We start from the raw sequence: 22,474 nt of genomic DNA, 5'->3' as shown, positions 1-22,474 counted from the left end.
AAATATAAATATATTATAATCTCAAAAATTAAAAACAAAACACCAAAACCAAACAAACCACTAGCTAGCTCTATCAGCTGTAGATGAGAAGGAAGGGGCGAAGTATGCAGACGACAAAAGACAGCATGAAAGGAGAACCCTGAGACTTCCCTTCAAAGTCCCCATATCAGTCTGCTTTCAACTCCTTTTGACTTCTGTTCACAAATCAGGGTAAGTATCAGTCTGTTTGATGCACACGTTATGAAACATTAGGATGAGGAAAACATTTAAACTAGTTAAAACGAGTCTTCTTGCTCTCACAATATTCTTCTTCTCTGTTCTTACTATTCTTGACTTCAAACCACTCACTCGAAAGTACTGTACATCTATTCTGTGTAAGACAAGCAACAGCTGTAATCTGTCCACTGCTACCAGACAACCTCTCAGGAGCCTGACCCCACTGTCCTGCCTCCTAGGATCTAGAGAGAAGCCCAACAATATGGCAGGCATGCCTCCTAGGAGGGCAAGAGCCTAGTTCCAAAGACTGTATTTCCTTATTTAACAAACAGTACTTTTCCTAAAAGGACACCCAATCCCAATCTTTCCCATGTTCTTTCTAAGGGTTCATGTTTTCCTTTGAACAGTATTCCAGGTACAAGTAACCCTGGATCAGTTAAATCTGTGACAGCACTGTGAAGTAGGTCTTTCATGATGCCCACACAATGAATGAACTTTTGCCAGATCTCTTCTCTGACACTGCAGATTCTCCAACAAGATCCTGAACCATCAGGCCGACTCCAAGAAATACCAATGGCCAGCAGAAAGAGAGAAGAAATGTTCATTAAGCAACTGGCTACACACTGGGGGCTTACCACGCTTACTTACTCCTCACATTTGCCCTGAAAAAAATGAGTCCTGTTTTACCAAAATTGAATTTTAAGTTCCAATTCTTAGTTCAGAAGACTAGGAATTACCACCTAGACTTAAACCCAACTCCTCCCCACAGGAAGAAAGGGAGTGAAGGGGCACACCCTCCTAGTGTGCCAAGCCTTCCTCTGTGGCTGTCACGCCTTCTCTGAAACAGTAATTCACCCAGCTTCCTACCTGGCCTTCTTCCAACTCCCAGATTCTTGACCTGGGCCACTCCCCGTCACCCTAAGGTGTTACTGCTGACCAGTCGCTCCCCTCAGCCTGCTCTGCTCTTCCTGCCCGCTGTAATCTCCTCCGAACTTTCAGGGTTCTCGCAGTCAGGAGTAGATGGCTCACTCGGTAAGCCATCGCGACACACACAAGGGACATGTCAGGTCAGCCCAGGGCTCACCTGGCTTCATTTATTAATGGCCATCATAGAGAAGACAGTGGAGCCAAGGAGCCTGGCCTCCAACCCTGTCTCTCTCTCTCTCTCTCTCTCTCTCTCTCTCTCTCTCTCTCTCTCCAAGGAGCCTGGCCTCCAACCCTGTCTCTCTCTCTCTCTCTCTCTCTCTCTCTCTCTCTCTCTCTCTCTCTCTCTCTCTCTCTCTCTCTCTCAAAGCAGCAAGTTGCTGGCCCTGCTTACTAGCAAACACACTCTGCTCTGAAATGAGAGCCACGGGTACGCTGCCAGGCACACAGCAGAAGCAGCACATTTTATTTGTCTTCTTCACTATTTCTTTACCAGGAAAGACAATCTGAGTTTACTTTCTCAAATTCTAGACTCCCAGTTAGTCCAAGGAGCAAAATTATCCATTTATAGGCACATTCAATTGTATTGCTTTCATCCAGCTTAATTTTTCTAATTACACTCATCAAAAATCTTCAAGTGGAGACATGGTGATGCACATCTTTAATCCCAGCACTTGGGAGGCAGAGGCAGGAGGATCTCTGTGAGTTCGAGGTCAGCCTGGGCTATAAAGTGAGTTCCAGAATAGGCTCCAAAGCTACACAGAGAAACCCTGTCTCAAAAAAACAAACAACAACAACAAAAAAAAAAAACTCCAAATAACCACAGAATAGTCGCTCGGTGCTTTCTACCTTCAAATACCTTCTAGAAACAGTTAATAATAATGATGATGATGATAATGATAATAATAATAGTAATAACACCTTCTATAATTGTGCTTGGTGTTAAAAGAAATTAAAACTCAGGAACAACAGACAAGAGATGAAACCTCTAGTCATGAGATAGCCCTGTACAGAGATGGACTATATGACAAACTTTCCTCATTGGAGAAATCGCACGCACGCACGTGCGCACACAGAGTGCTAGAGCAGCTCCTAGCCTTTGGAGAACCCCTTTGAGAATCTGATAAAAGCTCTAAACTCTGCCCAGAAAAACATCCGTAGAGGGCCAAAAACCATTGGAATTTTGAGAGGATCCAGGACCTTCTACAACATCAATAAGAAACCCTTCCCAACTAAGAGCCACTTGGGATATGTGACACTGCTTATATTGAGAAAAGTCTTATCAGATTTTGTTTTAACCACAAAAAGCTCAATAAAGCAAAACTTTAAGATATTTTCTCATTCGACTCCTCCTGCCTCCTTCTGACTCAAAGCAAAATGCTACAAAACTACCATGGCTTAAAACTCAAAGCAAAGGTTCCATCTAAACAAAGCTGTGCCCCAGCCTAGTGTGTGCTGGAAGATGGGCCAGGGACAGGAGGTGTGAGGCTGAAGTGCTGTTAAATGTCCAGGTGTTTTATTCTCCAAGCATTCCTTCCTAAAGGCCCGTGTTTGTATACTTGTATGTCTATGGATCTGCCTGACAGCCCAAACACAAAGTTATATTCTCAAGTTATAGTTACTGATTAAAGTAAGCAATTACCAAGGTTAAGTTAAACTTTGAGTCTGCCCTGGTAGACAACTACTAAAATTCATTCACCCAATGATAAGTTTGCCTTCTACCTGTTCACTAATGCAACTCCCCTTGAACTCTATACTCTCTAACCCACTCTAGGTGCTTATCCAAAACAAGAAGTCTATCTGAAGCTGTGTTAATAACAATGTGGAGATTCTTCCGTAAGAACCAGTTCTCCATTCTGTTCTCCTAATTCTCACAACTCAACATGCTCCACTTTCCCTTCCTTAAATGGAAATAATTCATGTAACATATTAAAGGAATAAATGTTAACTGAAAAACACTAATAAACATTTCCCATTGTGCAGTTTTTCTGGTAATTATAACCATTAACATTCTGCAATTCCTACAGTGTGTCCAGCACTGAACCAAATACTTCCAGGCATTTCATCTGACTCTATCAAGTAGATCCTAACACTCTCCCAATTTCAAAGAGGAAAACAAGGTAGAAAAGTCAAATACCAGCAAGGAGTAGACCCAGAATTCAATCCAAGTGCATATGACACTCACACCTACATTCTTACCTGAGGGAGGCCTCCTACTGACTGAAGGAAAGCTCACAAATTACTATTTTTTCAATGAAGATTTTTTTTCCACTACATATGCTTAGGTCTACTGTAACATGAAAATAAGATTTCATAGTTCTGAAAGAAAAAAGTTAACTATAAAATATTGAAACAAAATCTTAATAGAAGTGATATCTTTGCAAACCAAAGAACCATCCTAGCCCTTTTCTGAAAATGCAAAACTGTTACTGATCTTTTACAAGCACTACTGCTGTGGGATGTTCTGTATGTCAAATGTGTTGCTGATTAGTCAATAATTAAAACACTGATTGGCCATTGGCTAGGCAGGAAGTGTAGGCGGGACAAGGAGGAGAATAAAGCTGGGAAGTGGAAGGCTGAGTCAGAGAGACACTGCCAGCCGCCAAGATGAGAAACAGCATGTGAAGATGCCGGTAAGCCACGAGCCATGTGGCAAGGTATAGATTTATAAAAATGGATTAATTTAAGCTGAAAGAACAGTTAGCAAGAAGCCTGCCATGGCCATACAGTTTGAAACCAATACAAGTCTCTGTGTTTACTTGGTCGGGTCTGACGGCTGTGGGACTGGCAGGAGAGAGAGATTTGCCCTGACTGTGGGCCAGGCAGGAAAACTCTACCTACACACTACAAAATTGAATCGCTAGTATTAACTGCCATCAATAGAAAATGTAAGTTTTATGGAAGTCCATCGCAGTGCTCAGATATGCTGTTCTTGAGCCATATAAAGGAAGTCTGTGGTCGGTCCCGGAGACCAGCAGAGAAAGTCTTTCTCTCTACTTTCATTTGCTCTTCTGCAGCCCCAAGGGATGAATCAGAAAAGGCGCTCTACGTCTGCCACACATGAGATATATGTCCCTCCTGTCTCCAGAAGACACTGCTGCTCTTTTCTCCCTGAATCATTTAGATCACTACAGCACAGTCAAGCTCAGAGCGTTAAGGGAGCACTCAAATTGGATCCTTTAAAAATAAAAAGTTTGACCAGACAAAGTGGCACACACCTTTAACCCTGTCTCACAAAACAAACAGAAGATAATAATAATAATAATAATAATAATAATAACGTTTCAAGACTGGAGAGATGGCTCAGCAGTTAAGAACTCTTTTAGGGGACTCAGGTACCTAAATGGCAACTCGCAATCGTCTCTAACTCCAGTTCTAGAGTCCAGTTCTAGAGGATGGGACATCTTCTTCTGACCTCCACAGGCACCAAACACATGGTGCACATATATGTAGGCAAAACACTTATATACATAAAGTAAAATAAATATTTTTTAAAAATTTAAAAGGTTTCATCAAAAAGGTTCATAAATTGGCATCAAGAATAAAATTTGTATTAAATTTAGCTTTATTAAAACTAGCTTGGTTTTCTTATTTCACTATTTAGGAAAAAAAAACAAGCATCAATCTTACAATCGGGCAAATATCAATCTACACATCAATAAAAATGTTCACAATTACTAAGAAATATTTACTGAATGTCAACTATGTATAAGTCTCTAACAGCCACTGATAGACGAGAAACAGGGTTTCTCTACCAAAAATTATTTTATCCAGGAAAGCAGACAGACCACAAACAACGAAGATCAATTTTCAGATCATAGAAATAACAGGAAGGTGGACACGGTGGTTCACAGCAGCCAGCCCATCACTCAGGATGAGGCTGCAGGATCAACAGAAATCCAAGGTCAGCCAGAGCTACTGGAGACTGTCAAAAACCATGTTACCCCAGCATTTCAGAGTGTAGATAAGGAATTCAAGGTCATCTTCAATTACACAGGAAGCTTGAAGCCAACCTGAGCTACAGCAGAACCTGTCTCCACAAAAACGGGGGGGGGGGGGGGGGGGGGGGGGGGCACGACACACGACGGACGACGGGGACGGACTAGGGACAGATACTTCAAAGAGGTCTCATTTGAGCTAAAACTTGAAGAATGAGAAGCAGTCAAGGAAAAAAGTTCTACATCTAAAGGAACCAGCTTACATTCACTGGGTACTTCAGTATATGACCTGTCTTGGTTACATCCTAGAAAGACCCATGCAATAATTCTTTTTATAGCTTAAAATGTTTTACACATAAACATGCACATCAACTATCACAATACTCAACCAACAACACTTACAGTCTAAACTAAGGCATGTATCTAGTGAGAGGGGCAAGAACTGAAGGACTGAGTCTGTGAGAAGTAGTAAAAGCAACAAATCCTTTCTTTCAAAATAAAGGTCTCCCCAAGGGAACTCTGTGATTCCAGGGAGTTCTTAGAACTGTGCACAGCGCACAAGGTCCCAACTAGATGGAAACCCATGAGCCTCCAGCGAAGAACTGAGACCGAGTCACTATAACCTAACACTCTAAATTCAAACTGCTACCAAATCTACAAATTGGAGGGCACAAACACGATGTCACCAATGGGAAATTCCATCTGACCTTATTCAACATTTGGGTTGCAGTCAAAACACGTGTGCTCTCTAAGTATTATCTGAGATTACTCATGTGCTATGTTTATAAGTTATTAATGAAAGAACAGAAATTCATGTTTAGACTTAGGTCTCATCTCCGAGATATTTCACGTATAGCTAACCCTTGAAGAATCCAGATTTAAGCTACACATGTCCACTTTACATGTGAAATGTTTTTAAGGTATGGGGAGAAATTTTGAAATTTTTTAAAAATGAAAAAAAACTCAGCCTAGGAATACCAAGACTTAAGGAAAAATGTCATGAGCACATAAAATACATAATACAGCATCATCTACTTTATCACCTACTACCATAAAATATATACATAAACCTTATAAAATGTCAACATTTATCAAAATTTAGAAAACACAGATTGTACATCATGTCACTCACAAGAAGATAAACGTAAGGGCACATAAAAATACAGTATTTAAGCCTTTAAAAAGTTTAAAGATTTAAGTGGTGCACAACTTTAATCCCATCACTCAGGAGGTAGAGGCAGGCAGATCTCTGAGTTCCAGGCTAGCCTGGTCTACAGAGTGAATTCCAGGACAGCCAAGGCTACACAAAGAAACCCTGTCTCAACAAATTAAAAAAAAAATTTTTTTTAAAGACACAGTATTTAAATCAGATGTAGTAGTGCATGCCCATAATCCCAACACTGAAGAAGCTGAAGAGGATCCATCACAAGTTCAAGGCTAACCAGGATTAAAAAAAAAAAAGAGTTGGAATGGTAAGAGCCAGTAGTTGAGAGAGAGAGAGAGAGAGAGAGAGAGAGAGAGAGAGAGAGAGAGAGAGGAGCAGAAAAGAAAGCCCATTATTAAATCCTAACTACATAAAATTAGCCCCAGTCCACAGTGCATTACTATAATTTCATACCCACCCCCTTCTGCTCCTGCTGTGAACTCAAGAGCTGACAGTATCTGCTTAAAGCTGTGTGGCATCTCCAGCAAGTAGTCCATCTTCCCAGCTAATTACAACACGTAGTAAACTACCGTCTCCTGTGCTTCTCATGTCTCTTCACTACAGTACAGGACCGGACAACACATAAACTACCGTCTCCTGTGCTTCTCATGTCTCTTCACTACAGTACAGGACCGGACAACACATAAACTACCGTCTCCTGTGCTTCTCATGTCTCTTCACTACAGCACAGGACCATACAACACATAAACTACTGTCTCCTGTGCTTCTCATGTCTCTTCACTACAGTACAGGACCGGACAACACATAAACTACCGTCTCCTGTGCTTCTCATGTCTCTTCACTACAGTACAGGACCATACAACACGTAAACTACCGTCTCCTGTGCTTCTCATGTCTCTTCACTACAGTACAGGACCATACAACACATAAACTACCGTCTCCTGTGCTTCTCATGTCTCTTCACTACAGTACAGGACCATACAACACATAAACGTGCGTGCTAATCAACTGGAGCAATCAAAGTGCTCCCGCAGCAGCAAGAGTAGACCCGAGAGCCCTGCACAGCCTTACCACAGGCACTTCTCAGAGCCGGCCATGCACCAGCACTCCAACGGGACGCAACAGGACCAAAACCTAGCAGCTAGCAGCCCCAGCTCCCAGCAACGCTCACAAGGAGCACGAGACAGACAGCAGCCCAGGGAGCTGTGGCTTGGGGGCCTCATGCGGGTAGCACCTGCTAGCAGGGTCAAAAAGTGTTTGTTTTTTAAAGGATATGTAGCATTCATCAACAGAATGAAGGTAAGGCTTCCTTTTTGACTTCTGATATGTGTATATCAGACTTCCAGTCTAGAAGAATAACTCCAGAAAATAGCAGAGGTGTACAAGAGAAAGAGTTTCATGTGGCTGAGGGAGAGTAGGACATCCACGTTGCCAATCTTACAGGCCCTGGTACACTTCCAGCTCAAGCCAGTAGGTCTCATTAAAGAATCTATCCATGCAGAAGGTTCCAGAAGAACTACTAGAAAGTGGGAGAGAAGAATGAGGAAACTCTCCCAAAAGTCAAGCCCTTCCCAAGAGAGGAGAGTCCCACCTTACTATTGCAGAGACCCCCTCTCCATGTGCCTCTACCACAGGCTCCACCCCTCCTGTGCAGGGAGATTGATAGAGGATGCTGACAATCAGGCTGCAGGAGAACAAGGCAGACCAGAGTGTCGGACTCTGCACAGGAGCTACAGTCTGCAATTCTGCAGGGGCTTCCTGACAAAGACAGCCTGGAGGAGGTGACAATGAAGAAGACAAGGAAAACCAAGATGAGACCGAGTCAGCAGCACCTCAGCAACCATACATCACCATTTCCAATTACCAACGCAGACACTCGGACAACGTTAACTAACAATGGCAAACAGACAGCACACCAGTTGAGAATATGTCCACCTGGGAGGCTGAGAAGGGCAAGGCTGAATAAATGTTGGATCACCATCTCTACCATCTGGTCATCCAGCAAGAAAAAATAAACATGAAATTCCAGTAACAAGAAATGAACAAAAGCGTAGAGCTTAACGCATCAGCGCCTGCCTTGTGGAGGCTGATTAGACAAGAGCTACCGCACTAACTATAGTGCAAAAGGTTTTGATTATTTTTTTCTAAACATGTTTCTTTTCGATAGTAACTTTTTTGAAGCCTGGTTTTTTTTCCTCAATGCACTTTCAAAGGTTTTAAATTGTTTCCTATCTGACCACGTTGAGATCTTAAGTTTTTGGTTTTTTGGGTTTTTTTAAGATTTATTTTATGTGTATGAGTGTTTCGCTTGCGCGTGTGTGTGTGTGTGTGTGTGTGTGTGCATGCGTGCGTGCGTGCATGCACGCATGTTGAATATGCATGCATGCACACGTCTCCAGTCCTTGAAGTTCTTTTAGTTTGACTTCTTTTTCATGTCAGGGTTTCTCTGTGTAGACCAGGATGGCCTGAAACTCTCTCTCTGTAGACCAGGCTGGCCTCAAACTCATAGATCTGCCCGCCTTTGCCTCCAAAGTACTAGGATTAAAGGTGTGTGCCACCCACCATTCCTGGCTAAGAAGTTCATTTTTAATTTACAGTAAAAGTTTACAACTAGACTTTTCCAAAAACTAACCTTGGAATGTTTTACTCAGATTTTTCAGCTGTACAGGGAGGCAGGAGGCAATACCTCTAATCACTGTGTTCTTCAAGGGATAACTGTAGATACAAACATTCCAAAATCCAAAACCTGAAACATGGAATATTCAACCTGTGCTTATCAGACACCATAGAGATGAGTACGAATGCAAACTAATACTCTACTTTTAAGCCATAAGTTATTATGAACACTTATTTTCCACTTCTTCTCTGTATGATAATTCTCTATGCCATAGAAGTAAATATATTTAGAATATATATATGTATATATATATATATATTCTATATATACATATATATATATTTTTTTTTTTTAAGTGCTCCCAGAGCCAGAGAGACAGTGGTTAAGAGTGCTTTTTGCTCTTGTATAGGACACACATTCACTGAGTAGCTCCTAACTGTCTCAAACTCCCGCTCCATAGAGTCTAACATCCTCTTCTGGTCTCCGACACTTGTGCACACACACTCACAGAGACACACACATGCATATAACTAAAAATAAACCTAAAAAAATAAGACGAGAAAAACAGTCTTACTTAAAAGCAAATAAACTGATAGAATTTTTCAACTTGAAAATAATACAGTTTGGTACCTGATTTTAAGCAAAATCTTTATCATTCCTTCCCTGAGAGAAAAATACTACCATGCTCCCTCCAGTGACACAGAGCAACTTTAGTGTGTGTAATGTATACATATTCTTTTAGCTCAAAGCAGAAGTCATAGCTATTTTTTAAACCCCAAACACCCATACACACACACTCACACACAAATGTAGCTACCTAAAGAACACATATCACAACCGATGGTACAAACATCAATGATTCTCTGTTTGTTTTATATCAGACATCTGTTTGAGAACCTGAAAGTATTATGAAATTCTTCCATTTAAAAACAGATAAGAGGGACAGGCAGGATAGCTCAGCAGGCAAAGGCAGAATTCAATCTGTGGAACCCTGTGGGGGAAGGAGGACACCAACTGCCACCAACTGTCCGGACCTCCAGACACACTCCATAGCACACACATGCTCATACACACACATACACTAGCAAGAGCACATCAAACAAAATCTTTTTAAAAAGGCTTGCTCTCAATAGTATGGCAAGATGCCGGTAACAGGAGAAAAGTCCAAAGACGTCCAGGATAGCTAGTTCAGTAAATTTCAAAACATTCACAAATTGAATTTTGGGGTTGAAAAAGGTTTGAAATTGCAAAACTATGCTCTTGTTTCATCATTTTGAGAAACTCGATTTCAAGTTTTTGCAAAGAAAGCATTTTAGCACTGGCCTATGGCTCACACGCTGCTTTCTGAAACTCCAGCTCAGAGAGAACAGGTGGCACTCACTGACTCGGCACAGCCACTGAGCTGCGCCGTCCTCACATTATAAACTAGGAGAGAGGGCTCGCAAGGAAGTCCCTTGTCCAGGATGGCACGACTAGTGTACTAGCTCCAACCCCTGCGGGCCAGCGCGGCCTTCGCCTGCACAGCACTGTGCCCACGGCGCAAGCGCACTGCCCACACTCCAACAGTGGCTGCCAGCCCTATGAAAAACTGTCTTTGCACAAGTACATCGAAGGCTCGGCCCCTCAGCAAACCTGCAATTATACTGCACATCCTACTCTACACTCCACAAGGGAGATCTAGAAGATAAAAGAATCCAGTCACTAGAAAGGCACAAAACCAGATCTAAATGGTAATTTTGAAGCTCTTATAAACTGTCACTCTAAAAATAAAAACCGAAGCTTCATCTTTGGGACTGAAGTTTCAGTGGTTTTAGGGGCTGGAGAGATGGCTCAGTGAATAAGCCACTGGCCAGAACTCCAGCACCCACAGAGAAGCCAGGCGAGCATGTGGCCCACCTGTAATCCCAGCCCTCAGAAAGAAGAGCTGGGGATTCCTGAGGAAAGCTGGTTAGCCAGACCAGCCAAAGCAGGGAGCTGTGGGCTCCAGTGAAAGACACTACCACAACACAGAAAGTGGAGAGTGATCTAACCCACACACGCTCACAGACACACACACACTTGGACGTCCTCATGCACAGAAAGAAAGTGTTTTTAGGGGGCTGGAGAGATGGCTCAGCACTTAAGAGAACTGCTCTTCCAGAGGACCCGGGTTTTATTCTCCACACCCACACAGTAGCTCACAACCAACTATAGCCGATCCAAGAGGATCGGATGCCCTCTTCCGGCTTCTATGGTCAATGCACACACGGTACACACACATATATTCAGGCCAAACACCCATACACACAAAGAAAAGGGGAGAGGGTATTTTCAGAAGCTGGGAGACAGCTCAGTGACACAGCACTTGCCTGGCATACGTAAGGCCCTGGGTTCACTCCCAGTACCACAAAACTTACAAAGTGCTCTCATTAGAAAGAATTTTACCACAAAGAGACAAAGAATTCGTTTCAGCTGAATGGTGCCTCCAGTCACCACAATTTTTGAAATGTCTGAAGTATCTGCCAAAGACCCTAAAAACAACTGCAGAGCCTGAAATAATGACACCGGTCTCATTATCACCCCATCTTCAGAGAGGTGGAGTTTTTCAAAACTATCTCACTCAGACCTAAACTTGGAAACCGTCTAAGAAGACTTAAGGAAGAAATAAGGAAATAAGGATGTGAACAGGACAGGGAGAGGAGACAGGCACGAAGCAGGCACTACCTGTGCCTCTTAGTTGACTAAGCTCTGAGTTCACCTAACCAGGGTAACTGGCGAGCCTGCTCCCTGGACTGCTGCAGGTCCAAAGAGCATCACAGGGACTGTGGGAGGAGGCTTCACTTTTCTAGTTGTTTGGAAGCACGGCCCCACTGTGAAGGCCAGTGGCCCTTAAACTCACAGTTCTGCCTCAGCCTCCTGAGCGCTGCTGTTACAGGCATGTACTGCTAGTGGTGTGGTTCAAATAGACACAAATCTTGACTTTATTAGAGCTAGATAGATAAATACATACATACACACACACATACATACATACATAGGCACTAAACTTCCCCAGACATTTCCTTACCAGTAAGATGGTCCTTATGGTTCAAAAGTTTTAGGTAACTCCAAAAAACACTTTGACATAAGAATAGAGAAAATTCAAATATGTGTATGTGTAAAGGTCAGCGTATCATTTCATTAGACATAGCTGAGGAAAAGATGGGCCACTGTATACATGTGCACCAGATCACATGTTGTTTTCTACAAAGAAATAACACCAAGAACACAAGTTTCAGAAGATCAACTACTACAGAAGAGGCAGAACAGAAACTTTCTCTTCATTTTCTGTTACAGTTTTCCAAGTAGTCAGACCTCCAGGTGGTGCACACATTCATTCAGGCAAAACACTAAAACATACAATCAAAACTACATCTTAAAAACAAAAAAGAAATTCACAAAATCTGATCACAGTTCATATTGTATTCACACAAGCCCTCTTAGTCAGGGAAATGCTATAGAAATTTAAGTCCATATTTATCCTTTAGCATTTATTTGACAGTTCATTTGGGTTTATTCTGGTTTTTCCTAAAATAATGTTTTTTTTTGTTTTTTTTTTTTTTTTTGGTTTTTTCGAGACAGGGTTTCTCTGTGTAGCTTTGCGCCTTTCCTGGAACTCACTTGGTAGCCCAGGTTGGCCTTGAACTCACAGAGATCCGCCTGGCTCTGCCTCCCGAGTGCTGGGATTAAAGGCGTGCGCCACCACCGCCCGGCTAAATAATGTTTTTTAAAAAAAAATCCTAGAAAGGAAATTCTTCCTGTATGTTCTTTCTATACTGTAAATTACTTCCAAAAAGCTGGTGAGAATATAAGGCAAAAACAATCAGCCAATCCACTGTAAGGAGGACAAGTATCACTGTCACTACAAACCAAGAACACACATTTCTCCATTCTGTACCTGACTCTACTCTCTGCTATTCTCCAGAGAGACGCAGAAGCATAAGCAAAAGGTAAATGCACATCATAACTCCAATTAGCAACTTCAGAGCCTTGGTGATACTAGTGTGGGGGGAGATAAGCACCGGTGAGTAGGGAGAAATCAGAACTCCTGTATCCTGCTAATGGACATACAGCTTCTACATAGCAAGGCCTCAAAACTTAAAATATATAAGCCAGCAATTCTATTTCTGGGTATGTGCCCAAAAGAGAGGAAAGCAGGGTCTCTCAACAGACACCTGAACACTCATGCTTGCATCATTCACAACAGTCAAAATGACGGAATGAATATTAAACAGTATGTGCTACATCTACATATACACTGAAATATTGCTCAGCCTTTAATAAGAGTAAAATACTGAGACATGCTACAACCTGGATAAATCTTACAAACATCATGCTAAGTGAAATAAACCAGTCACAAAAGGGCAAATATTACATGACTCAAAACAGTGACCCTCACAGAGGCATGAAGGGGAACGGAAGTTGCTGGGGGCTGATGGGAAAACAGGGCACAGAGGACATGAAAAGATGGTAGGTGGATGGTTGTGACAGACACACAACAATGGGAACACACTTCCTGCCACTGAATTGAAGCTTTAAAGATGGTTCAGAGCTGGGCTTTTAATCCCACTTTTAATCCCAAGCAGTTAATAAAGCATCTACATCTATTTTAACTGTGCATACTCGAAAGGGGAGGGAGGAGAATGAGAAAAAACATTGAAATTTTTCTCATGAGTGCCTCTTTACACCTCTTCCATGAATGCTCAGTTCATTTAAGTGACTGCATGAGTCTTAAGGAATAAATGTAGTGATTCAGCTACTGAATTTCTTCTGAACCTAATAAAACATTTAATCTGGGCTGCTGGAAATAAAGTTCTTCCCCTGATAGAGAAGCTAATAGTTATCCCATGCATGTCTACATCAGATGAAATGAGTGATGAATCCAGGATGTCTCCTGACCTTTCTATTTATTCCCTAGAATTTTCCTTCATGTTTTTCTTATAACATCATATAATCTAGTCTCATTTTTACTAACAATATCTTAAGTCAAAAATCTTCTAGCCAGGCATGGAGGCAAATATTCAGGAGGCAGAGGTAGACAACCTCTCTGAGTTTCAGGTCAGCTACAGAGTCAGACCCTGTCTCCAAAAACAACAGTGTTCTCGCCCTCAAAACTTCCTGGAGCTCATCTTCACTACTTGGCAGGTAGATCATCCTTTTTTCCTTTCTTTGGTGCTGCAGCTCAAACTCAAAGTCTCAGGAATGCTATGCAAGTGTCCTACCACTAACACCCTCCCTAACCCCATGTATCATCTTTCCAGAAATCAGCACTCAGATAGTTTCTACCAGTTCAAGTATAAACACTGGGATCTTACTTATGAATTACCACCTCTTTAAGAAAAAGTGTTCCCAACAGGCATAGAGGTACATGCCTTTGATCCCAGCACTAGGGAGGCAGAGGTTGGGGGATCTCTGTGAGTTCAAGGCCAGCCTAGTCTACAGAGTACATTCCAGGACAGCCAGGGCTACAAAGAAACCTTGTCTCAAAAAAAAAAAAAAAAGAAAGAAGGAAAGAGAGAGAAAGTAAGTAAGCATTCCCATAGAAAAATCAGACACCTGAAATACCCTCATCTAAACTTGAGAATCATACCTTCTGATTCTACCTACACACTGCTACAAAAATTAAGTATGCATTTTGGCCAGGTGTGATGGCACACATCTGTAATCCCAGCACTCAAGGGAGAGGCAAGAAAATCATCACCAAGTTCCAGGCCAGCCAGGACTACATAACAAGACTCTGCCTCAAAAACCAGGGGAAAAAGGACAGAAAAGAAGAGAAACCGAGGGAGGGAGGGAGGGAGGGAGGGAGGGAGGGAGGGAGGGAGGGAGTGTGCATTAATAAACTAATAAACCAGGTTGTCTGGTTTCCTCTGAGCTATTAAAAGTCGTATCCCCTTCTTCCTCATCCTTAAATACTCAGACAAAATTTCATCTTCAAAGCTTCTAATGTTCCTACATATACCAGCTATTGATCTGATACATTTCAAATAACTCCTATTCACAAACATGAAGCAAACAGATGAAAATGAAAATGGACAGAGTGATCACATATTAAAACGAAAAAATGAAAGGTGTAATTCAGAAAGAAAAAACTCAGAGCTCATATCGAAACCTTCCTCTCATATATACTTCTGTATATACAACAGGCCTAGTAGTACACACCTCCATCCCAGCACGTGGGGAGAAGAGGCAGAAAGATCAGCAGCTCAAAGGCAGTTTCAAGAGTTCAAGGCCAGCCTCGGCTACATAAAATCCTGTCTCCAAGAACTGAAATTCCTTGCTCTTAATATACTGTGAAAATTAAAATATCATGCAAGTATGATCACCAAATATTTATATTTGTATTATGTGAAAGTGCAAATGCATGTTATTAGTGATAAGCTCTACTTTCTTGATCTTTAAAATTCAATATTTTCAAACTCCACTTCTTTTAATGCAAATTAGTAGTACTATCTATTTTACTGGGGTCTACTTTCCAACAAAGACAGTGCAATTAATACATGTCAATAAGCAAATCAAGAATTTAAAAACACAAACAGGGCCAATGAGACAGTTCAGCAGATAAAGGTTGCTTGCTTGCCAAATGGGACCACTTGAGTTCAATCCCTGAACCACATGGTTGGAGGAGAGAACCAACTCCCACAAACTGTCCTCTGATCTCCACATGTACATAATGTGCAAGTATACACACACATTCACACACACATACACACACACACACACACACACACACACACACACACACACACACAAAATGTTTGGAGAAAAAAAAGAAACAGACATTTCTGCCATTTAGTTTTCCAGCTTATCAACTGGAGAAATTCACCAATAGGATGGTAAGTCTCTTTGGATGAGCCCTTTAAAAAGGAAAGCAGGTAGACTTGGTCAATACCAGGAACTTCTGGGTCTGAAACCTCTCAACCCTCCAAGCTACAACGCATGAAGTTAACAGATATGAAATACTATGCAGACACTGATCAATAAGGAAAGGAAGGGGGTGTCACCTGTTCACGGGTCTTACCTTTCAGCAGCGGCAGAGGTGTGAGCTCAATGGGCTTGCCTTGAGATCTAAACTGTGAGGAGCTTTGCGACCTCTTCTGTCTGGCTTTTCTGACGGACTTCCGAGAAAATCCGTCTACTTTATCCACTGATGGAGGAGTAGTTGGTGCTGAGGACATATCCCTACTGAAGAGAAAGAGGTGACATGAACATGGTCCCAAGGTAAAAGTATTCATGTTATACACATTCTAAAATTCTCATATACAATATTCATGAAAACGGGAATACATACCAAAAAATATCAATTAAGAAAAGCCTTATCAGGGGGGAAATATAAAAAGTAACATGACCACCAACCATTAAATAAAATCAGAGCTCTAGTGTACCAATCACTGCTCCATTAGAATCATTAAAAACAAGCTTGCCTGGACTTCAAGTGTCTATACTGTCTGCCCATTTTAATTGCATAGCTATTCCCATCTTGGGATAGCTAAAGCGATTTTGGAGCTATCCTGAAGCTGGAAAACGTCCATAGAAACATTTTCCCAACATATTTAATATTATGAATGGGCTAAAACCCTTTCTGCACTTCAAGAATCTACACAAATGAGGCTAGGTATGGTAGCCAGTAATACCAACAGTCAAAGAGGTTAAGGCAGGAAAGGTTATGGGTTCAAGGCCAGCCTAGGCTACACATAGCAAGCTTGAGGCCATCCTGGGACACACAGTGAGAGGAGATTCTATCTCAAAAAAACAACAAACAAACAAAACTACATCAGTATCTATCTGATGGCAAGGTAAAATGTACAATTACTGACACTTTCTAAACAGGACTTTTGGTGCAATGTGCTGCGATTGCTATTATGAGCTACCACACTGCAAATGAGGACAGGCTAGATTACTTGAACGAGAACACACAAAAGGCATAATGAGAATTATTTCAAAGCAGTCTTTTTAAATGAAGCTATCTTAAGTTATTCACGTAAAACAAACAAAACTATGATTAAACCTAACACCAAGCTGAACTGCAAACAGAACTTCACAGCCTTCCAAGATGAAGTTGGGTCTGAGTTCAAATACTGTTCACTTCCATCAAACCAATGGAACCGACAGAACAGCTTTCTGCAATTTTTTTTAATCTCTTGAAATTATTCAAAAGGATAGATGCTAAAAGTCCCAAGCATTAAGCTCAGCCTCATTCGCCAAACTAAACAGATGTCATCATCCAGGTGGCACTGAGGCTCCATGCAAGATTAATGGCAGCCGGATAGCCAGAATGCATACAATGAAGTGCTCAGATGCAGTCACTCGACTGGCACACCAACACCTTAGGCAAGTGCTTTTTTCACTTCCAAGGAGTAAGATAGTTGCCTCCCCCATTTGAAAGGCCGAACAGTCATCTGGACTACCTGGATCCAATCAAAACAACGTAAGCTTGGGGGAGAGGAGTGAACAATGTTGAGGTTCAGTTTGGACTTTTGAAGACTTCTTGATTCTTTCATTAGAAAGTTATGTCGTTTTGTTTTGTTTTTTGGGGTTTTTTTTTAACTATAATTTAGCCTTAAATATGTGACAGATTAAAAACAGAATTGTAGTTTATAAACACCGTCAAAAATGTCATATTACTTTAAAATCTAGTGATGGCATCAGCAAGAAGTTCCACATCAAACTGGTAGGTTGTAAATGTAGGGACGTGTATTGCGATACATATGTGACTATTTAGATTTCATTCCAGCCCTAGGAACACAAGATTTCTGCAAACCTCCTTCCTCCATCACTCAGTTGGTCTCTCTCTTCCCCTATCTCTAACGATGATCTATAGCTAGCTTTCTTTTTAATCATTTGCCTCTTAGGCGCTCAGCTCTGAATGTCAAGGATCTCCTCAACTCTAAAGCATTGCAGAACTGATAACAGCGGGGTCCCTGCCCAGGGAAACAGGTTTCACCTGGACCACTGCGCCCGAAGCTTTAGCATTCTCCAAACAGCAGGCAAGCAACCGGGGCTTTTCCAAGGGGAAGGAAGAGATCAGGGAAGTGGCCTGTTTGTCTGTAGGTATGTTCACATAAACCCCAAGCCCGGGAGAAGCTGCGCGGCCACAGAATCTTCCTCGCTGCTCCCCCGCCCCCGCCAGTGGATAAAAGGGGAGGGGGGGGGGAAGAAACGCCTCAAAAGCCGGAGGGAAAGGGGCAGGGAAGGCAGAGTGGAAGAGAGGTGGTGGCCTCCAAAGCCTCTGCAGGTAGATCAGACAAGTGGGCCGGGCGCTTGCTCCCGCGCACCCCACCCCGCCGCACCCCTCGGCCGCCCGGGGCCTGGCCTTCCCGAACCCGCCGCTCGGCAGGTTCGCCGGGAGACAAGCCGCGGGACCGGGAGCTGAAGTTACCTTGAAGCTCCTGGGGAAGAATCGAAGATGATCTGTGGCTGCGCTGGGCGGGCGGCAGGCTAGGGGCCGCGGCGGGGGCGGGCGGGGGCCCGGGACGCACAAGGGGAGGTCCGGGCAGCGGCGGAGAGCCCCGGGCTACAGCAGTCCGGGGCGACGTCCCTCCGGTTCCGCGGTGGCGGCGGTGCTTCTAGGCCTCTCGGCTGGCCCCCAAACCTCAGCGCTCCGGCAGTGGCAGCGGCGGCCTCACGAGCCTCCCCCGCGGGCCCGTCCCATCAAATCGGTACCGACCCGGTTGCGGCTCGGCCGGTGGCTCTTCGTTCACATTCCCGGCGGGCGGCGCCTCTGCTCGTTGCACCGGACCCGGCGGCGGCGGCGGCGGCGGCGGCGGCGAGGCGGGGAGGGGGGAGGAGGGAGGAAGCCTGGATCTGCAGCGGCAGCGAGCACGGGAGTCGGGAGGAGGAGCTGGAGCCGCCGGAGCCGCCGCTGCCAGAGCCGCCGTTCGCTAACCCGCGCAGGGTCCCCGTCAATGCCCCTTTCTCTCTCCTATTGTCAATATCACCGGGCGGCTGAGTCCATGGCACACGCGCAACCGAACCTCCTGGCTGGCTGAGCCCGCCTCCGACGCCCGCCCACTGGAGACTTCAAACGGGAAGCGAGACTTCATTGGTCCTCGGGCGCCTTCACTCCCCGGCCAGCACGTTCGGCTGAGAGCTGATCGGGGATTGGCGGCGCGGGGAGGGGCGGAGAAACAGGAGGGGTGTGAAGAGACGAGGCCCTTGATTGGGCGAGGCGCCGGGGACCCGGATGCAGCCGCGAGCTCGGGCGGCGCGACCGCCGCTTCCGCCGGGGCGTCTGAAGTAGGGAACTGCGGCGGCGGCGGCGGCGGCGGCGGCTGGGCCTGCGAGGAGCGCGGCGGGCGCGTCCGGAGCTGGAGCTTCCGCACGGCGCGACCCTTGCGGACGGCGAAGCGTCTTCGCTGGGGATTCCGAGAGCCACAGTGCGGCAGCCCCGGTGCCTCACGGTTCAGCCCGTTAGAGCCCCACTCTGCACGGACCCCCCGCGCTTCCCTGTACCGCTCGGGTCATCGCGGCCGAAACACCCTCAGTGGCCTCCGCTCAACCGGTGGGAGGCCTGGCCACGGGTTGGACTCTCACCTGGTCTCTTAACCCCCCGAAAGTCAGTTCTGATGATCAGCGCCTAATGCTCCTGCGGATCTCGGCGGAGGCCAGCGCTCCGGGAGCTCCTGCAGATGGGGAACGCTGTCACCAGCCTGCAGCCTGGCATTCAGATTACCCTCAGTCGCTGGTTTCCGGGCTCCGAAGTACCCAGCCCCCAACTTGACATTTTAATTGACAGTTGGAGTCTGAGTTTAATAGAGAGGACTTACCTCAATCTAGAACAAGTACTAAAATACTTAACATGTGTGGTTTTGCATCGTTGCTGAGCCCTAGGCCAAATGGTACATTTCCAGAGAATATTCTTAGACTGTCGGTCAATTTGAATGCAAGCTGCATACATTCGTTGTGGAAAAGAAAAAAAAATCCTTAATAACTAACTACAAGCATCAGACTACCAGTTGCTCAAAATTTGGAAAACTGAGAGGGGGCCATACAGAAGAAATAATAATACTCACAATCCATCAACCCGAGCTAACCACTATCATTTTTGTTGTACTTTTAGTATTTTTATTATTTCATATATACATATTACTATATATATATATATATATATATATATATATATATATATTCTCTTTCAAACTAGAATGCTTCATTCCGTAGCCTACTTTCCCTCTCAGTATCATGTCACGTGTTCTGTACAGTTAGGGAACATACATATATATATAAAGCTCTCTATCATATACACAAGTGATAACAATGCATTCGTGTTTCTTGTTTGTGTCATTTGTTGCAAATTTCTATCCACTTGGGTAGAAAAATAATTCTGTGCTATGAAAGAGACTGTTACTGCCCTGAACTGAAATGGGAAACACGGAAAGATGGCTTAAATGAAAGCAGGCTCCCCCTATTGGCTCCAGACAACTACCTGCTGACTGGCTGAGTGTCCATTTTTGCTCCAATAAAAGTTCATTACCCTAGGCTGCATACTTATAAAGAATGCCTGTCTAGTTCCTGCCTTCAAGTAACTTATACTCCCATACCTCAGTCTTTAGAAATGTTTAATATCCTAGCCAAGCAGAGCCTGTTTCCTCAATGTCTCATTGGTAAGTGCAAAATTGAAACGAAGAAAGATTTTGAAGCCAGCTCAATTTCCCTTGGCAACAGTTGAACCGTTAAAAAGTAGTGCACGTTTGAAAGGCTCACAGCTGTTGCTTAGAACATTTCACATTTTGTAGAGTGAGGATTTTGCTTGCAAATTATGGATGTCTATAAAGACAATTCATTTCAAAGTCATTTCGTTTTCTATAAAATAGCTGAGCAACTGAATTGAGCAGGTCTTTTTAATGTGGAAACATCCTTGCTTATATGAGGTTTTATTCTCTGGACCAACAATTTCATAAGGAGATCCCAAGGGAAGTGGGGTGTACTCCAAGGATAGTGCCAGGCAATCCACTTGCAATGCAGAAGAAAAAATAATGAACGCATCTATGCTTAAATTTAAAAGGCATTAAGCTCAATATTTTATATACAGAATGAATGACCCATGGGCCTAGAACAGCATAAATATCCTCCGGGAAAGGCAGGAAGTGTGCATCCCCAGAGGATAGCAGAAAGGGTCTCTTCTACCTGTTGTGACATCCTATGTTTGCTGGATTCTATGATTATGTTATCTAGGTCTAATTAAATCCACAAAGCAGACAAACGGCCTTACAAGAGTCTCACAAAGCACAAAACAAGCAAATGCTAGAACTGAGACTGCTGTTCTAAAAGCTCTGACAGCCCTCCTTCAGAGTTGAAATGACAATCTAGTAGGTCCAACTGTATTGTAACTGAAATAGCAAAAGTGTCAAAACCATTTTAAATGTACATTTATATTCACCATCACCAACAGTGGACTATATCCCATGTACAAGTAGTATGACTGAGTCATAAGATAATGAAGCTAATGTGTGCCTATTTTATGAACAAATGTACATATATTTAGAACACGTGCTCCCAAAAATATGCTGATGGGAGCGCATGAACAAAGGAATTTTGATACTGCTATTCTAGATAGGGAAAGAAAAACATTTGATAATGTTGTTCCTCCATGGGACAACATTATCAAGTGACAAAATTCAATGCAGTTTTACCACATGGAAGCATTCACTATCCAGCTCTCAAAGCTGAGCTTATCAGGAAGCTGTTGGCAGCTTGACCATGTGATTAGAAGACACAGGGTATCAAGTGGTAGCTAACTAGTGAACTACAGAAGTGCTAAGACGAAGGACAGCATCATAGAACTGGTTATCTATTAGACATCTTCGGAGGGAAACTAATCTAGTTTGCAGGGGAAGATTGGGGGGGAGGCAGGAGTACATGAAGCTAGTAATGGCCTGAGGCGAGAAGCCTGGGAAAGCTGTGGTACCCACTGCTTTCTTAGGACGACAGTGGCAGGAGTCATCGCTACTGTGCCTAAGGAACTGATGTCATATTTCTTTGAGCTGCCTTTATCCATTGGGAAACACCCTTGGCAATGCCATTTCCTTGAGTCATAATTTTAATACTGCAGTTACATTTTCAGATGTACTTCAAAGGTTGTAGCTCTTTTACAGCTTTCTATGTGGCTAGGGTGGCTAATTATGGCTTAAGATTTAAATGGTTAGGTGTCCTAGTTCTCTACTTAGCAGCCTGAGCTGTAATCTAAACTGATAGAAGTGACGGTCTGAGGACCTTGGTTTGCACTGTCTTATTCTGAGTTCTGTGATGGATCCAGGAAGGGAGAGAGAGGCTTTATCTCTAGTGGGGAAAAAGGGGACGGGAAGAGCTGGGGACATGAGTCAGTCCATAATGTGCCTGCCTGAAAGTATAAGGCCGGAGTTCAGATCCTCAACACCCACATTAAAAAAAAAGAAAAGAAAGAAAGAAAAATCTGTATGTGGTCATGTGTGTCTGCAACCCTAGCACAGGAAGGGCGGATGGGTGGATTCTCAGATCTCACTGGCCAGCTAGTCTAGCCGATTGGTGAGTGCAGGATCCAGTGTGAGACCTTGTCTCTAATGGTAAGGTGGAAATGCCAGAAAAGACCTGATGTTTACACACACACACACACACACA

At 43.6% G+C, this 22,474-nt stretch overlaps 1 protein-coding gene across 3 annotated transcripts in view; it reads right to left on the bottom strand.

Annotated features, from left to right (window-relative positions):
- Ppp2r5e (protein phosphatase 2 regulatory subunit B'epsilon) overlaps positions 1–18,820 on the bottom strand; it is a 162,643-nt gene extending 143,823 nt beyond the window's left edge. For 2 of the 3 annotated variants that reach the window (XR_008218529.1, XM_052739577.1), the window contains exons 1-2: positions 18,258–18,819; positions 15,900–16,063 (exon numbers count right to left, since the gene is read on the bottom strand). Coding sequence is in view for 2 of the 3 variants with exons in the window: in XM_052739577.1 (XP_052595537.1) it covers positions 15,900–16,056 (157 nt within the window). In the remaining variant the exon portion in view is untranslated. Of the gene's footprint in view, positions 1–15,899; positions 16,064–18,257 lie in introns of all 3 variants that reach the window. The other variant, XM_052739578.1, reaches the window with a different exon arrangement.
- Between the last annotated feature and the right edge of the window lie 3,654 nt (positions 18,821–22,474).

This window comes from Peromyscus californicus, unplaced genomic scaffold, assembly GCF_007827085.1.
Source record: "Peromyscus californicus insignis strain IS unplaced genomic scaffold, ASM782708v3 Scaffold_15__1_contigs__length_86483966, whole genome shotgun sequence".
NCBI lineage: Eukaryota > Metazoa > Chordata > Mammalia > Rodentia > Cricetidae > Peromyscus > Peromyscus californicus.
The sequence above is the reverse complement of the archived record's forward strand: the minus strand, read 5'-3'. Positions and strand labels throughout refer to the sequence as shown.